The sequence below is a fragment of the Urocampus carinirostris genome, chromosome 10, assembly GCF_059441175.1.
Source record: "Urocampus carinirostris isolate Australia breed hairy pipefish chromosome 10, RoL_Ucar_1.0, whole genome shotgun sequence".
Lineage (NCBI taxonomy): Eukaryota > Metazoa > Chordata > Actinopteri > Syngnathiformes > Syngnathidae > Urocampus > Urocampus carinirostris.
The window spans coordinates 26,451,091-26,466,046 of record NC_142358.1 but is presented as its reverse complement, the minus strand read 5'-3'; the positions used below and the strand labels follow the sequence as shown (position 1 = coordinate 26,466,046).

At 37.9% G+C, this 14,956-nt stretch overlaps 1 protein-coding gene across 1 annotated transcript in view; it reads right to left on the bottom strand.

The window, feature by feature from the left end:
• Positions 1 to 7,910, bottom strand: part of LOC148358506 (solute carrier family 12 member 9) — a 60,634-nt gene extending 52,724 nt beyond the window's left edge. The window contains exons 1-3 of the mRNA XM_088346166.1: positions 7,417 to 7,910; positions 973 to 1,107; positions 578 to 715 (exon numbers count right to left, since the gene is read on the bottom strand). Coding sequence (XP_088202292.1) covers positions 578 to 715; positions 973 to 1,107; positions 7,417 to 7,636 — 493 coding nt within the window. The 5' untranslated portion in view covers positions 7,637 to 7,910. The remainder of the gene's footprint in view (positions 1 to 577; positions 716 to 972; positions 1,108 to 7,416) is intronic.
• Between the last annotated feature and the right edge of the window lie 7,046 nt (positions 7,911 to 14,956).

Below are 14,956 nucleotides of genomic sequence, written 5' to 3'. Positions count from 1 at the left end.
TTAAATAATCATAATGTACATTTTATGTTGATATTGTTTCACAGTTTACTTTGTCAATAAATGATATATTCAAGGCCACGTATTTAGCGTTTGTCAATTACAATGCTTGGTTTGAGCTTCGAAACAGTGAAACAGAATTATATACTGATTTTGAATTACTTTTTTTCCCTCCATTCTTGAACATTCATATCTGTGACTAAAAATAGTGTGATAATGAGATAAGACCATATGTACCTAGTAGGTATGTGGTTAAGATTTGGCAATATCACTGATGCTATTCGGGATCGATCCCGCTTGCCACCATTGTTATGCAATTGTGATCAGCGAATTTTTCGACAGTTCATTAATTGCACATAAATGGTAATGTATGCATTTTCATTTGTATTTCATTTTCGTCCGCACACAATGCGCACAAGATCATGAAGCGCAAGTACAAATTTCTGGCCAATTTGCCTTATATTTCTTTAGTGCGCTTTGCAGTCCGGAAAATATTGTAAATTCTTTATAACACCAAAAACCAAAAAGACAACATTTTCAAATTGAAAGAAGTTATCTATGCAGTGGAATTTAAACTTACCCTCCGGCACCCCAAAAGTGGCAACAATAGCTTCAACTAAACCGAGCACATAAAGCGCACAAGCACACACATTGGCCAAGAAGAACATAATCCCGATGCTGCCGCCAAATTCTGGGCCCAATGCTCGGCTGATCATGTCTGAAGAATATTAAGGGAGGCAATTTCAAATCAATTTGGAATGTGCAGCTCATCGGCAGTGATAAAGACAAAATTGAATTTTAAACTAATCAAACGCTGATTAAGGTGTTCCCTGTGCCCCCCTTAAGTGTTTGGAAAATACAGGGGAGCTGTTTAGAGCTATTAAACTTACTGCATATAGGTTTCATATAATTAAATGTGTAATTCATTTGACAGAAAATGTTTAGTTCACACAGTGGATATGTGCAAGAGGATACAGTAAGCCCCTCCAGCATCTAGGGCTCCATTGGTGGAAATTGCACATACTGAGAGAACAGTCATGCTGATGATGAAGTAGGCCACAATAAACATGGTGATCCCTTGGTACAGCCCGGACTGGCCGACTAAGAAACCTGCAGAGAAAAAAAAAATCACAGATGGGCAATGAGGGATTATTATGTTTTAACTGATGGTAAATTAGTCTGGCATATATAAAGGGGGTTCAACATTCAGGGATCAGAATGGAGATTTTCATTTTCAGCTGAAATAGCCAGGGTCCAGGGGCTCAGGGGGGCGAAGCCAACAGCATTTATCTATGTGAAAATTGCACTAGAATGAATTAAATCCAACAAAACAGAAACCATGTATTTTTTTCAGTTTTAAGATGTTTAAAACAATTGGGGGATTACAATGTTACAACCATCACCATTGTTGTTGTGTTTTGATGATGAAGATGGACCTTGTATTTAGCTACTAATCAACAATATATATGAAAATATATACATTAATAACCATTCATCATTAATTTGAAAATAGAATGCACAAACTGAACATGCTTAAAGAAAATACATGTCATAAATTTTGTTTATCCTGTTCTAAATATTGTATAAACACAAAAGATAAAATCATTTCATAAATAAATAGATTTATAAATACCTCAGATTGGGATTTTCTGTCACACAGGGGAACCAGTGGTTGACTGCTGCTAGTATTTGAAGAAGAAGGATTTGGAACGGCCAATAATGTTGAACCGGTGGTGTTACTGTTAGTTTCACTACCGATTTTAAATGCGGATCCGAGTGCATAATTTGATCGCCGGCAAGCTATTTTTGCTTTGTGCTTGTTCATTTTAGCATGATCGATCAGTGCCACACAACCTCGCGTACCATAATTGATCAGATCGACACAGTATAGACACTTTGCTTTCCCTGGAACATCACACTTTGCGATGAACTGGCTCAAAGTTTCTGTAACTTCCTCGATCTTTGCGCCGATTTTAACGTTTACTGTGACAGTCTTCTCCAGCCATTACCACTTAAATTTATTCTTGATTCCTTTATCAATCTCGGAGACAAAAGCCTCATCTTCTTTTCTTAGTATTTTCATATTTACTTTTTCAAACACTCATTTCACCGTTTGAAAAGACCGGAAGGAGCGCCATGTTTGAGAAAGCCAATGCTATGAACAAAAGCTCCGCTGATTGGTTATCAGCGAACCTATCGACCAATGGTAGGAGTCGATCTATTTGTTAGCTAAACCACGTCGTGTGTTATAGATGTAATGCGCTGCGCTTCTTTTTGCCGATTGTTCTCGCGATCTCTAACTGCTAACTTGGGGTGATGAAACAGTCACGTATCATACCTCACCCCCCCAAAATATTTTCTCATCGAATTTAGACGATTTACGGGAATGACCTTTGGGGTTCAAAAACAGCGGAAATCCGCGGATACGCGGAAAATTCTTATCCCTGAACATTGTTTTTATCATCAATACATGTTATTACCTGGTTTTGCCATTCGTTGCTTAGGGTAAGTATGGATACCGTTATTATTTCTCGCAACATCAGCCTAATACTAAATAGCCTTTACTTCAAAGTAACTTAGAACACTGCTTCATACTGAGAAACTGTACAAATGTCTTAATTTTAATACAATTTCCATTGTGGGGGGTAAATATAATGTATTGAAATTACCAAACTCAAGATTTACCAAATGGTGTGGAGTTAAGTGGTGGTCCTGGTATTCATGTGATAAAAGTGGAATCAAGCATCCTTAATTAGTGCACAGAAACAGAATTTACTTATAATGCTTACCCTTCTCTGATCCCAAAACAAAACTTACCAAATATTATTAGTTTTCCTCCAAGTTAAGGAAAAATATCACTAAAAGGGTTATTTTTGAATGATCTTAAAGCAATTCTATCGTCCTGGACTGCACACAATTGTACTGGTTTCATGATCGAACTAATGCTTTGTTAGAATATCAAAATGTGTCATAACTGTATAATTTCTTTATTTATAAGCTTTTTATTATTTTAGTCATATAAAACTCCTTCACTTGTAACTAATACACTCCATTGTTTTATGTATCTGTGCGTAAAAATTAAACTCTTAATATAAAACCTTGACTTTGCAATAGCAATTTGTTCAGTTGTTATTTAGTCTCTATATTGTTTCAAGTGGTGTTTTTAAAGTGATGTTTTTGTTTGCAGTTAGGAGAAGGCCTTCAGTTTTGTTAGTACTTGCGAGCCCCTTAGGCAAAGGGCCGTAACGTAGGGATTTATCCACTACCTCTTCGTCATGGCCCACCTTCCCAGGACAAAATTAATTGTCAGCCATTTTGACCTCACACTCCTGAATCATGTAAGTTATTTTCTTGTAGCTCGTTTGTATACGGAATATTCTGTTACAATAAAATTTCGGAAAACCTGCTCATTTCAGCTCCAGCGCTTGTTTCACCTGTGTCACAATAAACGAACACGGGGAGTAAGAAAAATGCCTTCTTCCTTCAGGGTTTTTGAAATGCGTGGCTGGTTTTACATCTTTCTATTTATTTAGGTTGTGCAAGTTTATCTTTGTTATTCAACTGGAAAAAGGAGATATTACATTGAGGCAAGCTATGAAAGATTGTGTGGCTTTATGATAAAATAACCTGTAGATGACCAGAGAAAAAGGTACCAAAATAACCCTAACCCTAACCCAAAATAACACATAATGAAATCTAATGGTAACATGTAGTCAAGTCACATGTATTTGTATAGCTCTTATTCACAAAATGTCTCAAAGGACTGCACAGGCCACAACCACACCATTCCCCCATCTGAATTATTTCTTCTGGTAGTCCCACAATGTTACATGAAGTCAAAACGCATGGATTCTGTTGAAAAGTATTGTAAAATTTAGAAGAAATATTTCACAATATTGATCATACAAAAGTCCCACAGACGTGTAGTTTAGGTATGAAAATACCACTAATCTTGGAGTATTTTTTTCTGTTGGCGGTTATATCAAATGTAGCTATAGATCACCATCATCATTGCGACATACACATTGTAGATACAAAGCAGATCAGGGGTCTCCAACGTTGTGCCCATGGGCACCAGGGAGCCCCTCAGGTCAGCTGAGTTCCCTTAGTTCTTTTCTGGGAGTAGCTCCCCAGTGCTGCATTGTGATTTGCTAGTAAAATTATTTTTAGTGGTTGAATCCATCTAACTCTACTTCCAGTAATTAGCCGTTAATGACATAGTAACAATATGTTATTTTAGAAATGCATTTTTAAACTATGTGCCCTTTGCGCTAGTTAGTAACAAAAAGTATCTCTCAGCTTGCAAAGGTTTGGATACCCCGGCAGTAGAAAGATCCACATCACTGAACAGATACAAATTTAGAACTTTCAATCAACAATAGAGCCATTGTTAATTCTTCGAGGTCATGAGCATTTTAGTGAGTGAATAGTCCTAAGTCGAACACAGACGTCACTGTGTGTGCGTATGCAGGCATGTGTATGCACTCTACAGCAGCTGACGTCTCACGAGACTTCGGGTGGAGGGGAGAAAATAACACACTAGTAGAACTAACAGACTTGACACAGTTCATCAACACTTTCATGGACTGTCAAGAGATTCAATGAAAGCCAAGAGGCAACATGAATGTCCAGCTCTGTCCGAGGGCTTCATGGTTATCTTTGCTATTTGTATGCTTTTAAAGCAAGGATGAGAAACCTTTGAACTTTGAACTGCTTATCATTTTATTATTTCTTCCCTCACACTTGAATTAGTTTTTGCTTTACTCACTACATAGGGTATGTGGCTATAACATACCGCTATATAGACAAAATATGTATTTAATTGTGTCGTTCCTTTTTACAACCTTTATATCTTTATTGGGTTGAAGGATAATTTGAAAGCGGAAAAGAGCAGAATGCTTTTTAGAGCATAGATTTACCACTTAACATCTTGACACTGTTTAACAAACTTGTTGATGCTAATGCATGGGTAGAATTTTATTGATAAAAAATTGTTATTTGGTCAAATTTCAAAGTCTAATGTCTTAAATAATTGCTAAAAAAGGCATTCAAAGTTAGTTTTGGGAAGGGTCTCATAAGCCTTTGACCTAAACCCATCAAAACGTTTTTGTTTACAAGTGAGTTGTTCATTTTGTGATTTGATGTTTGAGGCAACATAATAGAAAATTGTAAAAAAATGACAATAAAAAAAATACAAATATTTATGGGCCGATTTTCATATTGCTTGTTTTCATTTGGATCACTAGTAAAGCCTACTGGGTCCAAATGCTGAGTGCACCCTAGAGCGGTTGCAAGTTAATGGTCAATTAGATGCGGACAATCATCCTCAAGTCACTTTTACGTGACGGTTTGGATCAATTTGGGTACAAGTAACCCGATGGTTATGATATGAAAGAATTCTGCTGGAATTCAAATTAAAAGTTCTAAAAATGAAATCAAGTTTTAAGGACACATTTTAAAATTGTTTACGTGTTTTGTAGGTTGATCTTTACTAATTCCAGATATTAATCCAGGTGAAGCACAACGGTGACGTGCGATACTGTATATCCCCAAATCACATAACTCTCCCATCATATTATTAATACAATTAGTACATGGCGTATTACTGTGCTAAGCATCTGAAGATGCATAGTGAGGCAGGCAAATCTCTTGCCTCTTGGTAGAGAACAATAGTTGAACAATCATTGTGATTTGGCGCACAGCCCCAAACAAAGACATCGGTGATGGTATTAGTAAGCTAACAGCAAGTCAAGCAATTCAGTTATTTTTTTTTCATTGCATGAACTTTTATTTTATAATCACAGATTTATTTTTATGCTAGATGAGAGCACAGGTTTTAACTACCTGCCTGACATCTTTGCCCGACGCACCGCCGTCGGTGCCAAATGGGAGGGGTAACTGTAGGTTCTTCAGCTGGGAGCCTTCCTTCATTGATGTTTTGGTCGATTTACACCAGAAGAAACCCATGGTGGTGGAACCACAGCGGGGACGTCTCCCTGTAACCCCTGCTGCTACCCCTAGAACCTCTCTTTCCCCCACGACCTGTCCTGATCTTCTAAGCCATAGCCAAAAGCTAGCTATTTCCACCTCTTCTGCCAGGTCCCTGATTGCCCTCGAACACGGGGAATTATTGGATGGAAGCTCCAACAAATCCCTTGGGGCCAATCACCACAGGGTAGATAGACGTTGCCCAACAGGCTTTTTTTACATTCGGCTACCAGCTCTGTGTATTTGTCACTCTTTCTTTCATAACAGCCTATACTTCTCTCTCCCAAGGAACGGTTAACTGTGCAAGGATCGCTGTCTTGCCTGTAAAGAACCAAATGATGATGTCTGGCCTCAGAGAGGTGAAGGTTATCTCTGGTGACAACTTGAGGTGCCAATCAAGATTTCACTCTTAAGTTCCAGACACATCCTGGTGTTAAAAGCGGTGGTCTCTTCCTTTGGTTGATGTTCTGAGCACCAGCCCCTTGTCCAATGAAGCAGATCAGTGTTTGCGCTTTGGAAGCTTCCATTCTCGGCTAATCAAGGACTTCTGCAAGCTTCCGCGAGACCAGAATCATGCCGCCACCTATACCTACCCTGCACCAGCACTGTTTTGCAATTAGACAGGATATTTTGTAGACTTTGGTTTATATATTGCTCTCTTGCTCTGCCAATCAAATTATGAATACCTGGCAACATATATGTTTTTGCCATCTCGTATACGTTTTTAAATCAGTTCAAATTGTTGATGCCTTGTCACAACTTTTGTATGGGATAATTAAAACATTAAAAACTTGTTTTTTAATAGATCAATCTTGCCTTGCCCATTTTGCCTCAGATCATCTTGGTCACGGTTAGCAGAAGTCAACCTTATTGCAGATTGTAATATTGTGGCCGTGCACTAGCAAATTATATCCTCGATCAAGGATTCATTTTTTTGGGTGTAGTTTACACAAATTCTTTACCTCTAATCAACATAGGTTATTTTGCTGTGAGAAAATAGTTTCCACGTTGTGTTTTAAAGGTTCATTATCACTTGATAGATGGAATTGCAATCATTTATAAGGGGAGGAATTGGCTGAGGTTGACATGTATGTGAATAAGATGTGGATTCATTTATTTGCAAATCTAACTGTGCCTCACCAGACACGAACAATGAAACAACTCAGTTGGTGACAGGAAGTACAGGTGTAAAGTAAGTTTCCATTCGTTTACTACATAATCTGTCAACACCTTTGTAAACTATTTGTATTACAGTTACCTGTCAGAAAACATTAAAGTTAATCAATTGAGCAATAATGATATTATATTGCCTTTATAAGTTAGTACAATAGTCAAAGGAAAACATCCTTTCTACAACTGCATCATTCAGCATGCACATTTGTTCCGTATTTAATAAACACCGTTATCGTTGAACTTTCTATCAATACTCACCGATCCTGAGGAACACAACCACGCTGAACATAGACAGCAAGGTTGGAATGACCACTCCGAAAAAAGTGGACAGTTTCTTTGGTTGACTCCCGTGGGAGAACCGGTGCCGGGGAGTGACCGGGTGCTCCTCCGCCACCTGGCCGGTCGGAGGTGCCCTAAGCTCGGACTCATTGACGCTGGTGGAGAGGCGGTAGTGGAGGAGAGGAGTCCTTTCTGTCATTTTCAAATTAAACTCTTCTCACTTCTGTTTTTCCACCTTTGTGTGTATTAAACTGTCTGTTTTGACGGACAGCAAATCTATAAACTTTACATCGCAGAAGTTGATCAATGACATGTCCTGGCTGGCAAATCGGGAAAACGGTTCATGGCTAACAACATAGCAACAGTGTTTGATGCGTGCAGAGTAAAGTAGTTTAAAAAAATCTAAAAAAATCTAATGTTTGGCAATAAAAGTTTCAAAGAGTTTTAAAAGTCCGTAAAAGTCCTCAGCGGGATTCCATGGTTGAGAATTTATCCACTTGCTGGGTATCATGTGATGCACAAACATCAAGTTCCATAGTTGAACTGTACTTCCGGCTTCAGTATTCAAATTAAAATCGATCTGCTATTGATTAGATCAGGGGTTTTTTGACCGAAAGAGCCATAAAAGCAAAAAATATTTTCAAAAGCAAATGAGAGACCCACATCATATATTTTCAGACAAAATGGAAAAGAAAAACGCCAAACAGGCTCTCTAGACAAAAGCTAATTCTTCAGCACATTTTATTTCACTGTGTGTCATTTGATGATTTAATCAAATGTATGAACAGGGTTGGGTAGGGTTACTTTAACTGGATTGCTTTCAATTACTTTTGGATTACTCCAATACCAAATATGTTAATAAAAGACAAAAGAAACTAAATATGAATAAAATTACTAAATTTTGTGCAGGCTTGGGGAGTAACGCAATACATGGAAAGGCAAAAATGATGTTGGCAAGCTGTTTGGATTTATTTTCATTTTGTTTCTGTCGCATTTTATGTTAGTTTTGCCGGAGATCAAAGCCAGGAGAGAAAGCTTACCACGTGTTGTGAGTCATAATTTTATTCATATTTAGTTTATTTTGTCTTTTAGTAGCGTATTTGGTATTGGAGTAATCCAAAGGTAATTGAAAGAAATCCAGTTAAAGTAACCCTACCCAACCCTGTGTATGAAATAATAATAATGCCAAATCTTGTGTTCCAAATCAATGTAAATATTTACAAGTTGTTTTCCACCTTCAGTTAAGAGTGTTGAGGCAATTTTTTCCCATGAAATTTGTCCTTAATAAAGGTTTCAAAACCATGTGCATGCAAAGTTCTTTTGTAAAAATGTCACAAATCACTGCAAACGATAAGCATATAGTCATATTCACTGCACTGAGCGAGAGAGAGAGAAGGAAGTGCCTTGCGCTGCGTGCAGGGATCCGCCCACCTGTACTGCTCACCCAATCAAAGTCGTTTGCCAGCGTTTTTATTTATCAGTTGAAATGGTTTCTTATCGAACTTCTGCATTAAGTTGCTTCGGTTTTACATGGACCAAAATCGAGATAAAATCACTTGCCTTTGGAACGCCACAGAGAGATGTGCAATAGTTACATTTTATTTCAGAGCCATACGTACTCATGAAATGAACCATATATGGCTCCCGAGCCATAGGTTCCCTACCCCTAGATTAGATTATAGTTTTACCACGTGGTCTGATTTTAACACAAAACAAAAAGTCCTTTTTATTTATATTTTTCCTAAACCCCGTTTTTAGATAAACAACTTTACTTTTTAAAAAGAAGTAAATAAAACATATGTTAAATAAATTACATTTCCCGGTGTATTATATTAGTATGTACAATATTGAAGGTTTTTTATATCCCTCAGTGATAAAAGTCATCGCTCGATCTGAGAGTTTTTTTAAGTTCACTCACAATCATTTTGTGTATTTTGCGCAACACAATTTTTCCAATACAGTTCTGTTTTGCTTTTAGTGGTAATTAAGGAGTAGCATAGTAGTGACTATGAGATAAAGCAGATCACATAGCAGATAAACTCGAATTTTTCCTCTTACACGCTTAGAATTATATTCATGCCTACAATAGAATATAAAATCTTCTCCAAAAGCGCTATCTTGAAGTATTCAAGTCATTTGATTAGATGAAAAGCCTACCTTAGACCTAAGCACGCTGCCCCGCATTTATGAGCCTTCTCCGTTGTAGATCAGTTCAAGAATTTATCTTCAATCAATCACAAGCAAATGCACATAGGTTTGCATGATCGGCAAATTACAAATTGTAGTTTCGAACTTTGGGGTCTCTAAATGTGGTCAGAAGGATTAATTTTCCAGTTTTAATTGTAAATCTTGGAAAGTTTCAGTTGGAATAAATGGGATTTTGAATCAGAATTTATCGATATTTATAAATATGCCGCAAAAAATTGTCAAATTATTGACGAAAAATTTACAGTTATTTGTCTAAAGTGTGCCTTGACAGGTATATGTGAGGTCTTCCTGCCATTATCAGACTTACTCAATACTTAATACTCTTCTTTATCCGTAATGTGTCAGCAAATAGCCATTTTACAGCTATCCGATAAGATGGTGCAGATAAATAATTTAGTGATTTCTTAAACACAATATGTAAAAGGTAGTGTCCACAAATTGGAACTTTGCTACTCTTTGCCGCCATCTCCTGGCTTAAGGTCATGATCGCAGCCTCAGTCCGCTCATTCCTCAAGTACTTATAAATTCTTCTTTTTTCATCTTTTTGGGGGTTTGCATTTGGATTGTATTTAAAACAGGGGTTTTCTTACTTTTACCATTTTCAGGCTACAGTAAAAAAATAAAAAAACCCTGGGACAAGCATGAAATCTCTCTGACCCCCCCCTTCACCTTCTCCAGCTTTGTAATGTGTTGCGAGTCCTGGAACAGCAATGCTAAAAGTAAGATAAAAGCAAATGGGTGCATTTGGGGGAACATGTATAAAGGTTCTTTGAACTCAGTTGTGCATTGTTAACGAATACTTGTCAGATAAAATATTCTACCTTTAGCTTTTTAAGGACACCTCAAATGATACAGCCCACCTTTAAAACGATTTAAATTAAAACAAGAATATTCCTTTTCTTTTTATGTTTCTGCCATTGTTTTTGGTAATGGAGCATTTAAAACGTAGTTTAAAACATTGTTTCACTGTCAGAAGCTATTGCTCATGTACAGTACCTTCTTTTATGGTTTACAAGATCTCAAGTAATAAAATAACAATAAAAGTGATTGAAAACAGGTTAAAACAATGTAAAAAATCAGTTACAACAATGTTAGCTACTCAAAGGTTGAAAAAACAATCTGGAGCCGAGAACTTCGCATATTTTTAAACTTTTTACATTTTCAAGCAAATGTACCGTCTGCCTTGGCTCATAAAACGAAGACATCCTGATTTAGGGAATAAATCACTCATGTAAAAAGTTGAAGAGCAGCCATTAAATAGAACATAAATGACAGTGGTAAATATACATCTGTCCATTAATTATCTGCACCAATTATACTTAGTAGGGCCGCGGGGGTGCCGGAGCCCATCCCAGCTACCTTCGGGCAGTGGGCAGGGGACACCCTGAACTGGTTGCTAGCCAGTTGCAGGGCACAGAGACAGAAAACCATTAACAGATCATTCACACCTAGGGTCAATTTGTACAGGCCAATTAACCTAATATATATGTTTTTGGAATGTAGGAGGAAACCGGAGTGCCCAGAAAAAAAACACGCAAGCACAGGAAGAACATGCAAACTCTGCACTCAGTCGCTGTGCCGCCGGTAAGTATACATGTATTTATAAATTTGCATTCTAATCACTAAGTTAATTCATTTTCCAGCTGCATGTCCTCACAAGGCTCAAGAGAGTGCCGGAGCCCATTCCAGTTGGCTTGCAGGTCGTAGGCAAAGAAAACCCTAGACAGGTTGCCGGCCAGTCATATCACTGATATGTCGTGACAGCTCACATGTCAAAATGTAAAAAAAAAAGAAAATAGTAAAAATACTCAGAAAAGGCTAAATCTAATGCCACTAAAATTGAGCAATATACAAAATCTTAAAAGTACTCAGGGCTCTAAACATAAAACAAACCTGTGAAACTGAATCAGTCGTGCCAGATTCAGATGCCCTCTTATCAGCCCCTGCCTGGTTCCTCTGGCTTCAGAGATTTCTCTCATGGATTAACTCTGCCAGATATACTCAGAGCATTTCATTTTTGTGCAGACTATGCTAGTGGCTTGGTCCTAATTCTGCCAGCTTATGTGCACTGGAAGAAGTTTTTCAGCTAGCCAATCATACATGTGTTAGAGGGTTACGATGAGCACGGAGGAGTTTGTCATGTTTATTTGTATAGCCCTTAATCAGAAGAAGTCTCAAAGGGCTGCACAGACCAATTCCTAGTAGAGACGAAAGACCATTTTTACACCATCCCTTGATCCAAAACCTACATGAGTGCAAGAAGAAACTCAAAACGTAAGCATGAATAAATGAAGAATCCTTAAAAGGGACCGTCACAAAAGTCAGGCATATGAGGTAATCCCATTTCCAGGATGACCAATCTGCAATGGATATTGCAATACACTAACATGAAACTGGTCATTAATAACTTACAAAATATTAGTGTGTTTTTAGCCGAGATTTAAACAATTCCACTGAAGTTGAAAATCGTTTCTCTGAGGGCAGATCATTCCACAGCACCGGTGCTTGAATGCAGAACGCTCTCGAACCTGCAGATCTCTTCTTGGCTCTTGGGACCACTAGCAGACCAGCATTTTCCAAGCGAACTCCGAGCAGGAACACAAGGGAAAGTTAAATCTGAAAGATATGAAAGGGCAAGTCCATGCACAATTTTGTCTAATACCAACAGAACCTTAAAATCACACCATAAGCTGACAGGGAGCCAATGCACGTTAGCTTGTCTTGATTAAAAACCTTGCTGCAGCATTTTGTACCAGCTGCAGGCTATTCATGATAGACTTAGGGAGACCAGGGATTAGTATATTACAGTAACTGAGACAGGAGGTAGCCAACGCTTGAATGATAATTTTAACATCAGACTTGGACAGCAATGTTGCAAAAATGGAAAAACGCTATTGTAGTAATATTCTTAACGTGTAACTGGAAGGACAGGTTAGGGTCAAATGTGACACCTAGATTTTTGACAGTAACTATGGGTAATTTTACGTTTGTCCATGTACATATCAGTGTTTGAGAACAAGTCACGGCCTTTAGATGGACCAATAGTTAACCTTTCAGTCTTCTCAGGGTTGAGGCGCAAGAAGTCAAGTGGCATCCATCCATCCATTATCTGCACTGCTTATCCTCTGTAGGTGTCATCCATCTTCTTTATCTCAGTGAGGCAGATCTCCAAATTTCCAAAATTAAATGGGGCAGATTCCTTCATTGGAGGATCCAGTTGAGTGTTATTTGCATAGCAATAAAAATTGATATTATACTTGTAAATATCACATAAGGACGTCATATAAATGCTAAAAAGAAGGGGACCAAGTACTGAGCCCTGCGGATTGTCACAGGTAACACCAAAGGGCTCTGAGGTAATTTCACCATATCTAAGACAATGCGTCCTATCTGAGAGGCACGACCTGAACCGTGGGAGGACGGTTCCAAAGAGACCAATCCATTTTTCCAGCCAATCTAGTAAAATGTTATGGTCCACAGTGTTGAAGGTAGCACACCGGTCCAGCAGCAGCAACAGTGAAGAAACACCGGAGTCAATTGCCAGGAAAAGATCGTTAGTTACCTTACCGGGGCTGTCTCAGTAGAGTGATTAGGCCTGAATCCTGACTGCACAAATTCAAAAAGATTATTTTCAATCATAAAATCATTCAGCGGCTGTGCCACAACTTTTTCAAGCAGGTTTGACACAGGTCTGTAAATAAACCGGCTTTCCGGATCAAAGTTGGGTCGTTTAAGTGAAGTTTGATGACAGTGGTTATTAAAAGCCACTGGACCAACACCTGAGGACCATATGTTGTTTTAATGTTTTAAAACTGAAGGCCCAAAGACCCCAAAAAGATCTTTAGTCTGCGAGCCCGAAAGTGTGTCGAACAGGCAAGTAGTTGGTTTGGCTGCACTCACCAGCGGTGTGAGATTATCAAGCGGCAAATCACTAAAACGGGAAATAAAAATCACCAGACAGCCACCATCCCGCGCACCTATAATTTCCAGATCTTTGACATGTGACGTATTTGGATGGTCATCACAAATCCATTCCCGGATGCATTGAATCTTCTCATTTAAGAATACCAAAAAGTCATAAACTGAGTGGGTTGAATCATCTGAGATAATCTGTTGCCTTGTCAGCAATGCTACAGAGTCAAAGATGATTTTGGGGTTATTTTGCAGCAATTACCTTAAAGTAATAGGCTGTTCTAACAATGGCAAGGGCTGCTTTATACTTAAGCAAGCTGCGTATCAAGTCTGACAGAAAACCTCAAGCTTGGTAGCACGCCATTTTCGTTCAAATTTCCTGCAGTATTATTTAAGTGATCTAATTTTTTTTATAGTAAATTTAGGCCTACATCTTTTTGGTTGAGATGTATGCCGTAAGGGAGCCAGCGAATCCAGGACACCAAACAGAGCAGCAATAAAATCATTCATAAGTGAGTCAACAAAACCTTTAAATGAAGAAAATAACGCAATTACCCCTGATAAAAGATTGAAAAGGTCAGAAGATGTACCAGGGCAAATATTGCAGCTTTTAAATTCCTTAGTTTCCTTAATACAATATTTAAACAGCCCCTGAAAATGCAACTAAATGATGATCAGCGATAATGCTAGTCTACGGTAACACCGTCACATTTGAGGTTGAAACTCCTCGAGTCAGAACCAAGTCCAGTGTGTTTCCATCTTTATGATTTGGCATATCAAAGAATTTACTGAAGCCAAAAGTATCAATTAAACAGTAAACAAACTGACTAGGGACTTCATGTGAATGTTTAAGTCCCAGATAATAATTATTGTGTCTACAAAAGTTACTATGTCAGACAACAGTTCAAAGAAATCATCTAAGAACACAAGAGTATGGTACCATTGTGATTGGCTAAAATGCAGTAGCTGCTGGTCCTTTTAAAACCTAGGCCTTCAGTGGGTTGAATCAATCCAACCCTAAATTGTTTTTTATGGTTATAAAAAAATTAATACAGCTACAGCTGCAACACATATAAAAAACTTTTACTAATAACCTCATGCAATTGAAATATAATTTAAGAATATAGCCACAACTTACTTTCCAAATATCATCTCATTTGTGCACAAGGTCCATCCTCCTTTCTTTCCTCAAGAAGATTTGAATCACTTAGTTCGACAGATTTTCCGTGTATTTTAGTTACATCTAGTTGTTTTTTTCTTATCACCATCAAAGCTAATGCCTAAAGTGAAGCCTGTCCTGTCGTTTTTCGGTTTTCGTTTTTTTTTTTCAATTTAGGACTGAAAAATTCCAGTCAACAGAAGCAGTGGACACAGGGATTTTTTTGTTGTTTATGTTTTC